Genomic DNA, 17,854 nt, shown 5'->3' on the forward strand with positions numbered 1-17,854 from the left:
CATAAAGCTAGGGGGTGACATGTATCCCCAACATTTCTTAAATCCAATTATTTTCATATAAGATTTATATAGTTTTGTTTATGGTAGCATTAAAGCCCCTGCGAAAATAAATATAGTGCATATCGGTCTCCAGAACATGAAATCTTGGCTCCAATAATTGCTTTAGCGGTGTGACTATAATTATCAATACCACGGAGATCTTAAAATTATTTTAGTATACATTAGAAATGTAGGTGTAATTTACCCTAACTAGGAGTTGAGAGAGATATGGTGGAAAAATTGGATCGGGTCAACGTAGTAAATTCAAAATTAATGAGGCCAAAATATCTTAATTAGAATTATGCTGGTGTGCACATAGTTAATTAAATAATAGTTTATTGATAAAAAAATCATAATGTCATCATATTTTTCTTTCAAATGTCCATTCTTAATTCATTTGAAATTTGATTAGTAAAATGTGCATAAGCCTAGGGTATTATTTGCGGTCGATCGTTTGCTTCATTGGCTCCCCCTCTCACCTTTGATACTATTATGAGTTAATTGCATACAAACCCCTGTCTAATTTCATATTGACGAAAAAATCCTCGTATTAAAAACATTAGCGATGAACCCCTATGTTATATTTTATGAAGCACACTGCCCCTTTATATGAAAATTTGTGAGCTAATAGCACGGACCCCCCTGTGCTATTTGTAATTGTTGAAAAAGTTCTTATGTTTTAAAAATTAACAAAAACCCCCCTATATTTTATTTTAAAAAACACACAACCCCTTATTTAAAAATTAGTTGTTGACTTACGTGCAATGACTCTAATGTCCCTACTTATTTTTGCTAATATTTTAATTTTGATCAAACAAAATAAAAGAAAATATAAATTAATATATATTAAAAAAAAAAAACAAAGGGACTCTATCTTTTTCCCGTCAGCCCTCATCTCAACCCGCCATTTTACTCATCTTCTTACAACAAATTCTGCCAAAAAATAACACCAGACACACAAAATCGAAAAAAATCGACCAAATTCTTCCTTAAAGAATGTAAAAAGATGTTTGGAAGAGAAAACGGTTATCTCCTATTCATTGAGTCACAACCCGTATATATACATGAGCAAGAAAGAAATCCTAAACACCTACAAATCCTACCATAGCTAGAAGATTATATTCCTATATAAATTAACTACCTAATATACGTATAATATAATCTTACGTATCTACACAATATCGTATCTAAATCGTATCTCAATACTCCCCCTCAAGTTGGCGCATGAAGATTGTGAATGCCCGACTTGCGAAGAAATTGATCAAATTGAGGTTTACCGAGTCCCTTGGTCAAAATATCGGTCAGTTGTTCATACGTGCGCACATGTGACATAGCAATATTTCCATTCCGGACCTCATTGCGAACAGAATGACAATCGATCTCAATATGTTTCGTTCTTTCGTGGAAAACCGGATTGGCAGCGATATGCAACGCGACTTGACTATCACAATACAAGTGCATTGGATTGGCATGTGAAATACCAAGAAACTTCAAAATTTCCTTCAACCATTTCAATTCGCAACAGGTTGTGGCCATTGAACGATACTCGGCCTCAGCCGATGATCGGGAGACAGTATGTTGCTTCTTCGTCTTCCAGGCGACAGGTGATCCACCCAACATCACAAAGAAACCCGTCAATGAGCGACGCGTCAATGGACAACTACCCCAATCCGAATCACAGTACCCATACAAATGCAAATCGCTATCAGAACGCAGCAACACACCTTGTCCAGGACGCCCCTTCAAATAGCGTACGACACGCAAGACAGCCTCCCAATGATCTTCTCTCGGATTCTGCATAAATTGGGCCAAAGTATGCACACAATAACTAAGCTCTGGCCTGGTTATCGTCAAATAAATCAGCCTACCGATTAATCGCCTATATTTCTCTGGAGCAGTCATAAGAGGTTGTTCTGATAAGGCGAGACGATGATTTCGCTCGATCGGAATAGAAGCTGGTTTGGCCCCTAACAGCCCGGTTTCAGCGACAATGTCCAGCGCATACTTGTGTTGACACAAAAAAATTCCCTCTGAGCTACGGCTTACTTCAATCCCGAGGAAATATTTAAGTACACCCAGATCTTTCATATGGAAACAACTTCCAAGGTACTTTTTGAGATGATTCACGGCCATAGAATTATTCCCAGCAATGACTAGATCATCAACGTATACGAGCACACTCAAGCGAATAACATTGTTATAATATGTGAAAAGCGAGTAATCCGAATACGATTGAATAAAACCGTATTTTTTCAAAGCCGTTGCCAATTTTGTAAACCAACACCGCGGAGCCTGTCTCAACCCATAGAGCGATTTCTTTAGTTTGCACACCTTTGTTTGATCAGCAGAAGCGCACCCTGGAGGTAATTTCATATACATCTCCTCACTTAAATCACCATGCAAAAATGCATTATGTACGTCCATTTGGTGGAGTTCCCAATTTTTCGCTGCAGCTACCGCCAAAAAAATCCTCAAAGTTACCATTTTCGCCACCGGCGCAAATGTTTCGTTGTAGTCAATTCCTTCTTGTTGGTTGTTCCCAAGTATAACCAAACGGGCCTTGTACCTCTCAATACTCCCATCAGACTTGTACTTAATTTTATATACCCACTTCGACCCTATAGCCTTCTTACCGTAAGGTAGAGTCTCCAACGTCCAAGTCCCATTATTTTCCAAAGCTTGTATTTCTTATCTCATAGCTTCCCTCCATTTTTTGTCTTTCATTGCTTCAGAGAACCGAGTGGGTTCGAAGCCTGCATCAATCTTAGCCACGAAAGCTCGATGCCTAGCAGAAAATTTATCATACGTCACATAATTAACTATGGGATAAAGAGTAGTACCTGAGGGTCCTTTGGGAGAGTCGGGTGTCGTGCATACGGGGTCATAAGAGCATCGAGCGTTATATGTGACAAAGTCCTTCAACAGAATAGAAGGTTTGGGATCTCTACAGCCTTTTCCCAAACGCTCAAGTGCGGGCTCAATTGCAGTTACAACCGCCACTTCTCCTATTTCCCCGGTGCCATGGTGCACTACTGTATCTTGAACTTCTGCCGTGTTACTCCCCCTCACGTTGTACGCGTTACTACCCAACTCATTCAAGTCATCGTCAACAAAGACGTCGTCGAACTGCCGCAACGTGTTATCAGATTCGAGTGAGACGGGCGATGCAAAGGGAAACACATGTTCTGTAAACACCACATCACGAGAGATTAAAAATTCTCCAGATTCTATGTCGTACACTCTCCATCCTTTCTTGCCGTGAGGATAACCCAAAAAAATGCATTTTCTACTTCTTTCCCCAAATTTATATTTGCCTCGATCAACCCGATGGGTATAGCAAAGACAACCAAATGTTCGCAAGAGCGCGTATTGTGGTGGTTTTCCCAACAACAACTGATATGGAGTTTTGCCGCCAAGTAACGAGGAGGGAGTTCTGTTTATTAGATAACTTGCAGTCATGATACACTCACCCCAAAATCGAATAGGCAAATTTGCCTGAAAACGCAAAGCTCGAGCAACATTTAGAATATGTCTATGTTTGCGTTCCACACGACCATTTTGCTGGGGTGTCCCGGCACACGACGTTTTGTGGATAATTCTTTGTGTTTGAAAGTACGATTTCAAGCACAAGAATTCGGTTCCATTATCACTTCGAACAGTTGAAACTTGCTTCTTAAATTGACGCTCAACCATAGCACAAAAATTTTTAATTGTTTGTTCAACTTCTTTCTTTTCAATTAAAAGATAAACCCACAAATCTCGGGTTTGTTTTGCTCGAAAACAAATATCGCAATGATCTTGATTGTTGCTACTACTAATACTACTTTCAATTACTAGAAGAAAAGAAAATATCTGCTTGGACGGATGCCCAAGTCGTCGGTGCCACAATTCCTGCTCATCTAATCCACTAGCTTTACAGGCTCGTGCCGGTGTGATTGCTCTAAAAAGATAGACCCCATTGCACTGCTCACCCGCTCCAATCAGGATCCTCGAGGTGCGGTCCTGTATCACGCATAATTCATCAGTAAAGGTGAATGCAATTCAATTCTTTCGTCAATTTTGATACAGAAATAAGAGTGCAATTCATGGACGGAACAAATAGAACACGATGCAAATAATGACGATTTCCTAGAAATATTTTTCCTTCTTTCAAGGCAATCGCATCTTTTCCATTTGGAAGCTTCACCGGAATTGGTGTTATCTCATACGAGTCGGACAATAATTCTATGTTTCCCGTCATGTGATGCGAGGCCCCCGAGTCTATGACCCATTCATCAAATATTTTCTTACGAGAGAGTCGCTCCATGCCACCTTTATTTGCATTAATCATCTCAAGTAAAGTTGCCCATTGATCTCCGCTGAGTCCGGTGAATGCACGAGGATCTGAATCAGAAGGAGTACCATGCCTTTGAGCCTCGGTTTCAGAAGACATACGAGTTACATTCACTCTTGCACCGCCTCCTCTGCCGCGCCCAAATTGTCCTGCTCCTCTTCCTCGAATTGGGCCTCTGTCACTTGTTCGAGCCCTATCTCCCCACCACTCCGGATACCCAACGATTTGGTAGCATGTCTTGGCATCGTGCCCATGTTTTCCACAATGTCCACATAACCCTTGTTTCTCTTTTCCGCGAACAGCCATTATCTTTGTGTTTGACCCCAGTTGAGCAGCGAAACCCACTACATCTCTACGTTCGTCGCCACTGCGGGCAATACTCCGATGTCGTTCCTCTTACGTATCTACACAATATCGTATCTCAATAAAGAAACAACAACAATGAGCTTTGGGTTATCAACAACAGTGAGCTTTAGCCAAATTCGGTCAAATTCTTCCTTAAAAAAAATTCGGCCAAATTCATATTCTTCATAGCTCACGCCGCTGCCCCAAGGGTCTCTTCTCCATCAACAGTGAGCTTTGGGTTATCGAGAATGGTGAATTTCATTCAAGTTTTGGGTTATCGAGAATGGTGAAGCTGAGGTCAAAATCGAAGTTTTTTCTTCTAATCTTTTACATGGAAAAAATGACTAAAAGGCTGTCTTCTTCCCTTTTTATTTTTCTGGATTTGCAACAAAAATGACATTGAGGATATGGGTTCAGTTGATGGTTTTTTCTGCAAAAAATATTCAGAAAAAGTAGGCCGGAAAGATGGCCTTTCTGAAAATAGGAAGGACTGAATTGAAAATTTAAAAAAGTCCATTTTGGTGCAAAACAAATTGGGATAAATATGTAATTATAAAAACTTCTAATATAAAGGGTATTTAGGTTATTTCAGGTTCGAAAACGCACCCGAGACGCACATACGGCGAGTGTGGCGCACGATAACCTGTCAGGGGCCTTTTTGGCTTTGAATAACTTTCATAGGGGGTTCCTTGCTAATTTTTTTAACATAGGGGCGTTTTGAGCAATTAGAGATTTTACAGGGGTAGTTTTTGCAAAAAATCCAAAAAATTGTTGTTGATTAACTTGAAATGACAATACTACCCTCAACTTAAATTAAGAAAAATAATCCCCAGACCAATCTTCTTTTTCATCTCTTTCATTTCATTCCTTCTCCGATTCACAAAACTCACCGTTGAAGAGATCAGAAGAAGAGGACGGTTTATGAAATGAATTGTCACAAGTTCCCCGATAAGATCCCTAAAAATCCCAACAACACGGACACTCGCACACAAACACGAAGCAACGGAAAAAAAATCATCTTATCAGCAGCGCTGCCGTGGTGAATTCGAGCCGCGACGGGGGAAGGGCGGCGACAACAGCTGCTCTAACGGGACCTTGGTGCCAGAGGGAATGGAGGTAAACTAAAAATAACTGCATGGAACATTATTTAATACTGAAATTAAATTAGTTATTAAATATTTTCCTAAGATCAGAAACTTCAGTTCCTAATTTTTTAATTTAAAGGATGAAATAAGGGTGCAAATTTAGACCGATGGTCTGTTTTAATAGGAAAATCGAATGTCATAGGATGATTGACACGTGGATAGTTTAAATTAAATAAAAATATAATTAGGATTCTAATAATTGAAAAAAATAAAAAAGAAAAAGGAAAAAAGAAAACCCTAGCATAATCCGTAACCCCACTAAACCTAATTATAATCAGCGTGATTTATTAAGAGTTAAAGACTTAAGAGTGCCACATCCGCTCAAAATTTAATCTCATGAAATAAATATTTCACTACCCAACAATTTTGCCACTAAAAAATTGGAAGAAAAAAAATGAAACGTTGAAGATATGCAACCTGAGAAGGAAGAACCGGAAGAGAAAGAAAGAGCATGAGGACTAGAGAGAAGTCGAGATCTTGGTGTTTTTGTTGAGCCAAAAAAAAAGATTACTCCTCAAATTTTCGACCCGAACCACGACCAATTTTATATTTTATGGCGAGAAGAAAATCCACAACACATACACACAGATGAACAACTATTACATGCATTAATGAATCACTTACACACTCATATATGAACCAACTTGTAAGAACATTAATTTGCATGTATATATTTTTTCTTCATAGAATAATGAAAATCTATGTAAAATTTAAGAACGTAACAACCTTGTCATCAATTAACACCATCTTTATGGCATACGGTTACTTTGAACCATTGGAACGGGAAACAAACCACATAATCATGATGCCGACAATAAATTTCCGCTCAATTTTCCCAATTCTAATATCAACGGTGCTTGTAACATTTAGAGTCATAGTGAGAAGAACGTAAATGTTTACGAATAAATAATTATCAGGCGAATGATTTAGAAGTGTTGAACCTGTAAAATACAATGTCCTATTTATAGATCGGTAGAACAGTGCATATAGTGAAAATGGACGGTTGATGATCGTGTGAAGGTTGGGAAAAAGTGGTGTTTAAAATGAACGTGGAAATTGCCGGTTTTTTATCATGTCAAGGTTGGTTAAAGTAATTCATTTTTTCTGTCCATCTATTTAGACACGTTTAGAAAGAATTATTATCCATCATTTATGATTTACCCAAAATAACCCTAGGGTTACAAATATTTCACAAAAATAGGATTAGAGTTTTGGGGCAAAACCTTTCTTTTATGGCGGTGACTATATGCGATCGCAAAATTACTTAGGGGAAGACCAAAACTAAATTTTCACCAAATGAATTACTAAAAGACTATTACACCCTTACTAAAATATAAAATTACACAACTTCCTTTGAGCAAGACCACACAAGCAAAACCCATTTCATCTTCCTCACAAACCCATTTCACATAAATTCTTCAAAAAAAAAAAAATATTCATCTTCTCTAAAAATCCTCAACACCCAAAACCATCAAATCTTACTAAAACATGCAAATGATAACATTATGGAGTCACGAGACATCAATATGGAGAATTCTATAGAAAAAATAAAAAACAAACTATGAATGAATGTATTTTTATAGTTAGATGATCAATTTTTAAGTTTTTAAAAAGAAAATTCGCACAGCCAAAATTCAACATTGACATGTCGAATTTTGTCAAAAAAATCGACATTTAGATGTTGATTTTTTAGCAAAAATCGACATCAACTCTAGATGTTGAGTTTTTGGCGAAAAATCGACATCTTCATGTCGAATGTTGTGACAAAATTCGACATCTACATGTCGATTTTTCACCAAGAAATCAATATCTAGATTTTTGCCAAAAAATCGACATTTAAATGTCGATTTTTCACCAAAAAATAACATGTACAGGTCGAATTTTCTTCTTCTTCTTCTTCTTCTTCTTCTTCTTCTTCTTCTTTCCTCCTCCCTCCATATATATTCTTCTTCTCTTCCTTTTCAAGCACCCGCGATTGGGCGGCGGCAATTCTTCGGTGGCGGACGGGCGCGCGACAATTATTTTCGTCTTGTGTTCTTCTCTTCTTCCCCTGCAACATCCCTCTCTCTTATTTTCAATTTCTCCTTTATTTTTTTTTTCTTTTTTCTTTTTCTTTTTGGTCTTGCAATAGTAATTATGTCTAATTTGAATGAATAGTTTCAAAATCAATATTGGGGTTATATTTGTAATTTTCAATCTTGCTCCTAGTAAATTTATTTATATTTAAGTCTTGCATCAAATAAATACTTGCACTTAGTAATTGTAGTCTTGCATATATTTGTTACCTCCTTTTATATATAAAAATTAGTAATGTAATACGTTGTCTCTGAATCGAAAATGGTAGAAAATATTATTTGAACAATATTATTAATTTATTGAAATTCTAGTGCAATCCAAAACTACACTTTGTGGAAAAACCTTCAACAAGAAGAATGTAAGATTCACTCGAACTCAGAAAAACACAGAGATCTGTCGATGAGTGAAAGAAAGAAATGGGTAATCACAGAGTGTATCATCATCACCATTCCAAAAACCTCTCCACATCCAGAAATAGGAAATCATCGTTCCTATCAATTATCCTGTACGTGATTCTTCTCTTCGCCCTCTCAATCTTCATATTCAATCTCTACAGCAGCAATAATGATGTTTTCGATGATGAACACAACACGACGATGCCTCTACTCAGAGTTGAGAAATCCAAATCGAAGCAGGTCTGTCATGCTTTTTGATTTTACAATCGTGTTTATCCCCCTTTTTTTTTTGTTGAATTTTGATAAATCATCGCGAATTCGCCATTTAGGTTTTGTTCTTTCCGATTCTGTTATGGTGTTTGATTAGGTCTGAATTCGGGTTGTTTAATTTTGATTTTTTGGTGAAGATTGTGCGTTTCGGGTAATTCGAAATCATAGTATATTGGATATGTTTTTTTTTTTTTTTTTTTTTTTTTTTTTTTTTTTTTTTTTTTTTAATAATTATTGTTATGAGATAGAGATTAAACGTTTGCTTGTACATTGTTGAGAAGTTGTATTAAGTGATCTGCCTTAGAAGTTGTTCATTAACTGCATTCGAACAGATTCTTTAAAGTCGCCAAGTGCATTTGGCATCGTATGTATATAGTTATTTGCACCGATTCTTCTACAAGTGAAGCATGAATTCCACTCCCTTATTTATTTTTACATTTTTTTTTCATCCTTGCAACTACGTACTAAGCTGCAACTAAGAACTCAACTTGCACTCATGTCATCCTTTTCTCCTATATAAGTTAGTGGTAAATTCGTGAACTTGTGGCTTATCCAAGCAGACCCCCAAAATATAGGCCCTCGTTTCTGTATAAATCGATCATTGTACCTCATTCATCTAGAGCCTATCACTGTGGGCTGTGATTTTTATCAGTGGAGGCAGATTATATGGGACTATAATAATAGAAAAATAATAAAATAATTAAAAAAGAATTTTTTTTTACTTATAATTTTCTGTTAAGCAGTAAAGCTTTATGATTAGAATAAATAATATTTCAATTGAAGGACCTAAGGGCTGGTAATTGTCAGCATGACCTATTAGATGCTCCCTTCTGAAGCTTTATACTGCAGTCTTGTACTCTAAATACCCAATTACATGACTTAAGTAAGCTTATTTCTGAAAGCTGGAAAACAATTATTACTGAGTACCTCCACTAGTTACTTGAATGCATTAAAGGTTTTAATTCCTAATGACGAGGTTATTCTGTAATATTCTGCAGCCGTTGGATCATCGGCTTTGGGAACCTCCTTCTAGTCAGGGTTTGCATGAATGTGTTAAGCCAACCAGTAAATATAATAAAGGTACTTTCTTCTTGTCTGACTGCTTTCTTGTATTTACCTTTTTCAGAGCATGAATTATATTCTGCTTGGGAATAATATGTTCGACAAATATCCATATTATCGATTGCTCAGACTAAACTAAAATGTCCGAGTTTACTTTATTGACATAAGTTTTCAGCTGCCCATCTCTCTACCCTGCCTTTGCTCTTGCTTATTTTCTGTTACTAATAAAATTGGACTGCATCATATTCAGCTACACCAGTCTGGGATCGCTATATGACTGTCCGAAGTAATGGAGGATTAAATCAAATGCGCACTGGGGTAAGTATTTCTTTCCTCTTTCTCTTGTTCGGTCGGCACATTTGTCTTCTATAACATAAAAATATTAGCGAAACACTTGCAAAAATCACTTAAGATAGTGCATTCAGATATTTAAAACTTATATGAATGTTTCACCTTTCCTTTCCCTGCACACAGCCAAGAAAATTAGCAAAATAAAGAAAGCCAATGGCACACTTATGTCAGGACATGGTGACATTTTCTGTACTAGAAAATGTTATTCGCAACAGATCGGAACTTATATTACCTGCTAAAAAATTGTTTTCTTCAATAATTAACTTTTTTTCTAATAACATTATCTTACCTATACAAAGTGGAGTTTCAATGTTGTTATTATTATTCAGGTACTGACTATTAGAAATCTGTTTCTGTCACTTGATTAACATCTAATGACATCTTACTTGTAGATAGCTGATATGGTGGCTGTGGCACGTATAATGAATGCCACATTAGTGATTCCTCAGCTGGATAAGAGTTCATTTTGGCAGGATTCTAGGTAAAAGGTTTACTTTAATGCCTCATCTATAAACCCCAACCCTTTCCTATATTATAAATCTCTAAACAATGGTTAATACACAATATTATGATTTCTGTTGTCGAAAGCATTTATTCCATTACTGTCTTTTAAAGATGACATTACTATTAGAGTTTATTTTCTCATTTATTAGGCATATATCAATCAAACATGACATTTTACTACTACACGAAAACATTCATCTCCATATGTGAATTCTGTTGACTTGAGCATATCAATTATCACTTTGGAGAAATAGAACATAACTTCTTGCTTGTCGTTATAATTATGTTTGTAGACATGTAGGTTCATGCCTTATATGTTTCCACTCAATTTTGCATCGGGATTATGTGCAGTACATTCTCTAATGTATTCGATGAACTTCATTTCATCGAATCTTTACAAGAAGATGTGAGGGTTGTGAAGGAGCTTCCTAAAGAAGTGGAATCTCTACCTCGAGCAAGGAAGCACTTCACCTTGTGGTCCGGTGTGAGCTACTACGAGGAGATGACACAACTGTGGAAGGAATATCAGGCCAGTTACTTTCTTTTATTATTTACTTGATTTCCGAAATGCGTGTAAGTAGCACTACACGTATACAATGAGATATAGGATTGTGTCAATTAATTTTGCTTGTTTGGGAAACAAGATGCTCAATTGTTTGATGATCTGCCTAGTACCTTTAGATTTTTATGTGAATAGAAACATAGATGCAGTTTTTGCCATGGTACCTAGTAGAGCATGACGTGGTCATACTACTGCTATATGAGACCACGACGATGCGAAGGTACAAACTTACAAGAAAACATAGTTACATTGTGAAATTCCATAATAAGTAAAATTTATGCGAAAATCTTTATGTAGTCTGGAAGAAAGTGTCGGCTGAGAGCTTGAAAATCAAAGATGAGTATGTGAATAAAATATATTGGAAAAGGGAGATTTGTATACTGGGTGAGCACTCAAATTCACGCTCTATTCAAGCGTATATTTTGAGCAGATATAACTATAATACCTGATATATGAAGCAAATATGTCAACATAAGCAATTCAATGGAGATAAGCAGCAGATTACTGAGAGTTGGACGTCTCGGCAGTTTTTGTATTTTAAACAAAAAAGGAAAATCACCAAAATAGCCTGTGTCTGAGATGCCATTCCATCAGGCCACAATCAATTACCTAGCTGCATTTCAGGCTGGCCCCAATCAGCGTGGTAATAAATATTGACTATTAAATGTTTGACCCTATTTACAGAAGGATCCGCTGCCTTAAATAAATAAAGTTTTATTTGGTGCAATCGAACACGCAATATAGTATATATGAAAAAAAAAGAAGAAATGTTATGGTGCATCGTAAGAACCTTCGCTTTCTTTCTGTTTCAATGTGATACCCTCCCATGTTCAAAATAAATCTACAAATGAATTTAATGATACAAAAATGGCGATATAAGCTAAAGTTTTAACACTGGAACTAATTCCTGTTAAACGTTAAGATAGCAGAAGAGCCATACTAATTCTTTTGTTGCGTGTCTGGGAGCACTTTTTAAGTGAATGCATCTGTAGGACGTTGCTTTCCGTATTGACTTTTTAAAAGTTCTTATGATTGTTGTCAAGTGTTTATCACAATTACACTATAAATATACCCATCCAACTGAAGTAAATGGACTATTGGAGAACTGATCCTTCACTTTACATTAATGCACTAGCTGATGCCTTAACTCTTAGACATACGAATCACATATGTTCTTTTGATTGAGAGACACTAACATCCAGTTAAGTGGCGTTTCGGGTCGAGCCATCAAATGAAGAGTTGATGCCTAAACGGGCATTCGTAACAGTAAATTCTCCTATTTATACAAATAAGGATGTAATGTAGGTTTAATAATTACTGTAGTACCCCTATCTCATCTTGTTTTCAGAAACAAAGTCTATAAACTACCAAAAATTATATTCTTAAGAATCCAAAATATAAGATAGTTCTCTTATATTTTCTTTAAATCATGCACTGGTTGCTACAAATTTCTATACAATGCGAAACCACAACAGGAATTATAGTTCACCTATTGATTGTTTTGTGCAGGTAATTCATGTTGCAAAGTCAGATTCTAGACTTGCAAACAATGATCTGCCAATTGACATACAAAGATTGAGATGCCGTGCTCTATATCACGCTCTTCGCTTTTCTCCTTCTATCGAGATATTGGGAAAGGTGAAAACTGTTGCCCTCGATTTTCATACGAGACCTATTTGGTCATAATCGAAATCCGTTTAGGATAATGAGTTCATGGATGCAAAAAACATAAAAAAATGTCGTTGCCATAAATATATTAAGCAAGATTATGTATATACGATTACTCTTGAGTTTTTTTTTTTTTTAAATTTACGCTGATGCGTTTTAAGAGGTCTCTCCTATGGGGATTCACTTTATATTAAGTTCTGAGAATAAATGACAGTTACACAACAGACGCTAGTGGAGCGGCTGAGGTCACGTGCTGAAAAATATATTGCTCTTCACCTAAGATATGAGAAAGATATGCTGTCTTTTACTGGTTGTACATATGGCCTGACCGATGTCGAATCAGAGGAGCTCAGAATAATGAGGTGAATTTTTTCTTCCTTAATGATGTACATTCACATTGGTAAAAGCTTTTATATCGATATACGTTCTCATACTTATTGAGTTCTAGGGTTGTTCGTGGTTGATTATTGGTCCATTATTGTCCTGATTTTTTGTGGTTTAACGCTTGACAGATGACTTTGCCGATTGCAAAATGGGTCGGTAGTTGGTATTATTGGCCGCCCTTTTTCCGTTTAAGTTATGTTATTAAATACACAGCATGCTTCTTTTTAGTTTAGATATTAGTAGTTAATAAATTACTTATATAATTAACTAATAACAATTTGTAAACAAAACTATTTTTTTTACAGAAAATTGGTGTGTCGAGTATTACCAGCATACCACTTTTCAAGATACTAGCAACTTCCAACATATCCAACTATGCTTGGGTCGGCTGAAAATATCGACCCAATTTTTAGTTGGTCGGTTGACAGTTGATTATGGGTCAAAATATATGGATAAAAATGAGTCTGCTGTCTGTAAAACGACCCATAAACAACCATTTATTGAAATTCTTCTAAGATCTATATAGGTATATAGGATAAAGTCACTGACTTGACAATCCACAAATTCATGTGTTCTGCAATATATGAAAGTATTTGTTGGTCTTCTTCAGGGAGAAAACAAGTCATTGGAAAATGAAGAATATTAACTCAACAGAACAGAGAATTAATGGTCTTTGTCCTTTAACTCCCAAGGAGGTCGGAATTTTTCTTCAAGCTCTTGGTTACCCACCTTCTACATTGATTTATATCGCTGCTGGAGAAATTTATGGCGGCGACACACACCTATCAGAGCTAACATCTCGTTTTCCAAACATCGTTTTCAAAGTTAGTTGAGTTGTTAATTTTTTTTTCATAGTTTTCAAAGAATTATTTGTAAAAACAGGTTATATCAAGAAACTAGGCTAAGTTTTTCTCGTTCATTACAGGAAATGCTTGCATCGCAAGAAGAGCTGAAAAAGATTTCCAGTCATGCATCGCAAACTGCAGCCCTCGATTATATAATCTCAATTGAAAGTGATATTTTCATCCCGTCACATTCGGGGAATATGGCAAGAACTGTTGAAGGTCATCGTCGATTCTTGGGGCACCGAAAAACAATCACTCCAGACAGGTATTAATTTGCTGCAAATCTCAATATCGTGTTACTTAGTTTGAGTCAACATGCAAATGGACGTGTGACTTAAATTGTCATTTTTCAACACATAATAGAGCATAAATTTTACATAACACTTAAGTTTAGTAAAAGGCTATTCAATTATAAATGCTAAGAGTCTTTGAGATGCAAGTTGCTTATTAGAGTTTGGCAATTGCATGTTGTAGTTACGATGATCTTAAAGCTATTGGGACATGTTAGTTACATGTACTTGATGTATATATGAATTTTCCGAGTGCGATGATAACATCATCCATTTTACACGATTTCACGTATAATATTCTGAAATATTTAAAAAGTGCAGAAGTACCATAATGCAAATATAATCTTTGTGGCAATCCAATTTTACTAATAGAAAGTTTTTGAGAAATATTTCACGTATATAACATGTTTTCACACACTGGCAACTTCATATCAGTAAGAAATCTAAATAGTACTGGAACCATAGTTAGGTACCTTTCTTGTTTGGTCATCCTTCATTCACAAACGGTACTTTGCAGGAAAGGCCTCGTCGAATTATTTGATAAATTGGAAGCTGGAAGGCTTCAAGTGTCATCTTTGCCCCGCCATGTGAAGCAGTTGCATAGAAACAGGTATTTAAACGTCTCCGACTTTCGACAAATCCTCACATATATTTTTCTCAGCGGTATTTAACTTTTCTTTTCCTACTAAAAGTTAACTACGTTCTACTGTTTTCTAGTGTTAACTTTGATAGCTGAATTTTGACATCGGAAAAATATTCTTGTTATATCTCTCATGCTAGTGTATCAAAATTGAAATTCCAGCGTAATCAGTCGTAGGTCCCTCTCCATCTGTTCTCAATGGACAAAGGTCACAACAGTAATTTTCATTTAGTTCTTGGTAGAAAAGCTTTTTTAGTGGGAACAGAACCCCGTTTTCTTTTTGATCGAGTACATTTATTATCTTCTGCACAATCATTTCCTTGGTTGGTCTAGCATGCTATAAAATATTGCACTTAACATAGTTTATCATGTTATTGGGAGAAGCGGTACTCACATGCCGATTTGTTTCGGCATCCTTGAAGCCTCTAAAACGAGTCTCAAATATTATTTTAGAGGAAAAGATGATGATTTTATTGAATCACAACCATTGAATTGGTGTTTTTAGATATATAATAATTTAATAATACAATCCAAAAATATCGTAACAGAATATCTACTTTTACATAGTTTTTGTTCAAGTATCTGAGTTTGAAAAACGAGTTTGTATAAAATGTCAGGGTGGGCGCACCTCGGAGAAGAGGAGGTGCCCCTTCGGGAATAAGGGGCAGAGCTAGATTGAGGCTGGAGGAATCTTTCTACCAAAACCCGTTTCCGGAATGTATTTGCAATTCGCAAAGTGCAGTTAGGTGAAATACAGTTTTTGATCGACAAACGAGTACCATAAATACTACAAGTTCTTACTATGGCTGGAGTTCTCATCCATCCACCTATTTTTTGCTATTTGTTCTTATAGGTTTTTTTTACGTCCCTAGACTTTTTTTTTTCGTTTTTTTTTTTTAAATGTATTTATTTATAATAGCTGGCGATTAGCTCCTCTATATTTATCTTGCTACTTAATTCCGAATTATTGTCTATAATTATTTGGATTTGTATACATATAAATGTGATGAAAATCAGTTATGGGGGGTGGATGATGAATTTTTGCAGTCTTGCTTTGAGTTGAGGATTAAATGGTATTTCCAATAGCATATGGTGTGAATTGTGATCTATCGGTTCGTAGCTATATAATTTATATTTAAATTTCGGCAAATTTAAAAAACAGTGTTTGATTTATTTTCCAGAAACAAACTAAAACTTTGGATTATATGTAGACATTGATATTTATTTTTATTCAAAAAAAAAAATTCATCTAATGAGGTATATAATTGTATGATTGGAGTAAATCTCTTACTGGAAGGCAATTATGATGGAATATGTGACAATGGACGGATTGGATTGGATTTTAATTAGCATTTTCAATGAGATATTAATTTCTTTTTTGAGGTGAAAAACTAATTATAATTTTGTTTAGAGAAAATTGTTTTGAAAAAACATAAATGAAATTTTGAAAATTTGAATGAAAACACTCTATTCAAAAATCAAATTTTTTTGAATTGGAATCACGGAGTTTGGATTTTTTCTTTTATTAAAAACCTAATAATATTGATCTCTCAAAAGTGTATTAAAATTGGATTCGAATCTAATAACAATTCAAAGTTTGATATTTGCGGTTAAGTTTGACAAAAAAAAAAAAAAAAACAAACGGAAGCTACCCTGCATAAACCACAAGGGGATTGGTTATGTGCTGATAGAACGAGCACAAGATTATATGCAAAAGTTTGCAACTACAGAGGGGTTAAGTGTTGGTACCCAATATTAATTAAAAAAAAAAAGAATCCAAAATTCACGATAAAAATATTATTCCAAAACCGAAATATTTCGAGTTTATTCAAGTTTCCACCCCTAAGGTAGTGGTAATAGTGTCAGTTAAATAGTATGACAGTACTAACACCAACTGCATTAATTGAAATGGGTGACAACTGACATGTATGCATTATTTACAATTTCTAGAAAATGAAACACGTCAAAGTGATCAGAAATGTATGGCGAGCACAGTATGTAAATCAATTTGCAGTAATAAACCATCAATGAGACTAATAAATTTTGATTACGATAGGGTTGAACTCACTCGAGTTTCTTTCTGCTCTTAACTGATTTGCGGTCAATGCCGGTCTCCGGCGGCATTGACCTTTTCTTTTAACAGAATATTACTATGATTGACATTAATATTATTGTATTGTCAACACAGTAATACTACTTTCAACCCCAACAATATTTTATTTGCTTTTGCTGATCGGTCAACATAATAATATTATTGTGGTTGACAATTTGAGATAAATCCACACTCCTTACACCTTCTTTCTAATTTCAGTTTTGCCCTTCCACTACATTATTCCCACTTCTCCCATCCTCGTTTCTCCTTTCCTTTTTCTTTTTGAATTAATTTGTTTTCAATTTTTTTTCTAATTTAAAAAAAAAAATTTCTTTTGTTTTTGATTTTTTTTTCACTGTTAGGTATATTAATCGACTATCAACTTAAAATATAGTCGATTAAGGGACTGACTAATAAAACCGTGGTTGCATAATGAAATTGACTAAAAGTAACAAAGACGATAATAATGTCGTCAATGAAACCCAACACGATTCAATAAAAAGAATCCAAACAATAACCAACCAAAATGAATAACAAAAACAACTTAAAAAGAAAATAATGAAAACCAACTATCTTTACAAAACAACAAAATATTTAAAATTGTAATTGATTTATACAAATCGGATGATGGATTGACAATGGCAGAACAAAAATGCACCATCCCTATATCCCCAAGTCCAACTATGTTGGCAAAATAAAGAAACAATAAACAAAATTCAAAAATGAATTAAAAATGTAGCTGATTAATCTTAATCAACTACTGGGCGAACTTCCTCCATCTGCATCATCCACCGTGCAATCTATCCAAAAAAATCCTAGATCCGCTCCCCATCGTCACCCCACCCTCGGCACA

General features: G+C 35.4%; 1 protein-coding gene across 2 annotated transcripts; it reads left to right on the plus strand.

Annotated features, from left to right (window-relative positions):
* The first annotated feature begins 8,191 nt into the window (after positions 1 to 8,191).
* LOC105950095 (O-fucosyltransferase family protein) lies at positions 8,192 to 15,997 on the plus strand. 2 transcript variants are annotated; one of them, XM_012973413.2, is made up of 11 exons: positions 8,192 to 8,573; positions 9,602 to 9,683; positions 9,916 to 9,983; positions 10,409 to 10,497; positions 10,872 to 11,049; positions 12,592 to 12,720; positions 12,976 to 13,112; positions 13,745 to 13,958; positions 14,060 to 14,244; positions 14,787 to 14,879; positions 15,527 to 15,997. In XM_012973413.2, exons 1-11 carry the CDS (start codon positions 8,355 to 8,357, stop codon positions 15,657 to 15,659), a joined length of 1,527 nt encoding a protein of 508 aa, XP_012828867.2. In that variant the 5' UTR covers positions 8,192 to 8,354; the 3' UTR covers positions 15,660 to 15,997. The 2 variants fall into 2 exon arrangements, with proteins under 2 accessions (XP_012828867.2, XP_088682493.1); XM_088826367.1 differs by having other exon boundaries at positions 8,247 to 8,573; positions 9,602 to 9,678; positions 9,914 to 9,983.
* Positions 15,998 to 17,854: the final 1,857 nt, after the last annotated feature.

The sequence above is a fragment of the Erythranthe guttata genome, chromosome 12 (assembly GCF_056151865.1).
Source record: "Erythranthe guttata isolate IM_541 chromosome 12, IM_541, whole genome shotgun sequence".
Lineage (NCBI taxonomy): Eukaryota > Viridiplantae > Streptophyta > Magnoliopsida > Lamiales > Phrymaceae > Erythranthe > Erythranthe guttata.

Excerpts from the sequence above, each read along its gene's own strand:
- LOC105950095 (XM_012973413.2), top strand. The coding sequence starts at position 8,355 with ATGGGTAATCACAGAGTGTATCATCATCACCATTCCAAAAACCTCTCC. Across the intron at positions 12,721-12,975 it reads CTATCGAGATATTGGGAAAG|ACGCTAGTGGAGCGGCTGAG; the intron begins GTGAAAACTGTT and ends GTTACACAACAG. Across the intron at positions 14,245-14,786 it reads AAAACAATCACTCCAGACAG|GAAAGGCCTCGTCGAATTAT; the intron begins GTATTAATTTGC and ends GGTACTTTGCAG.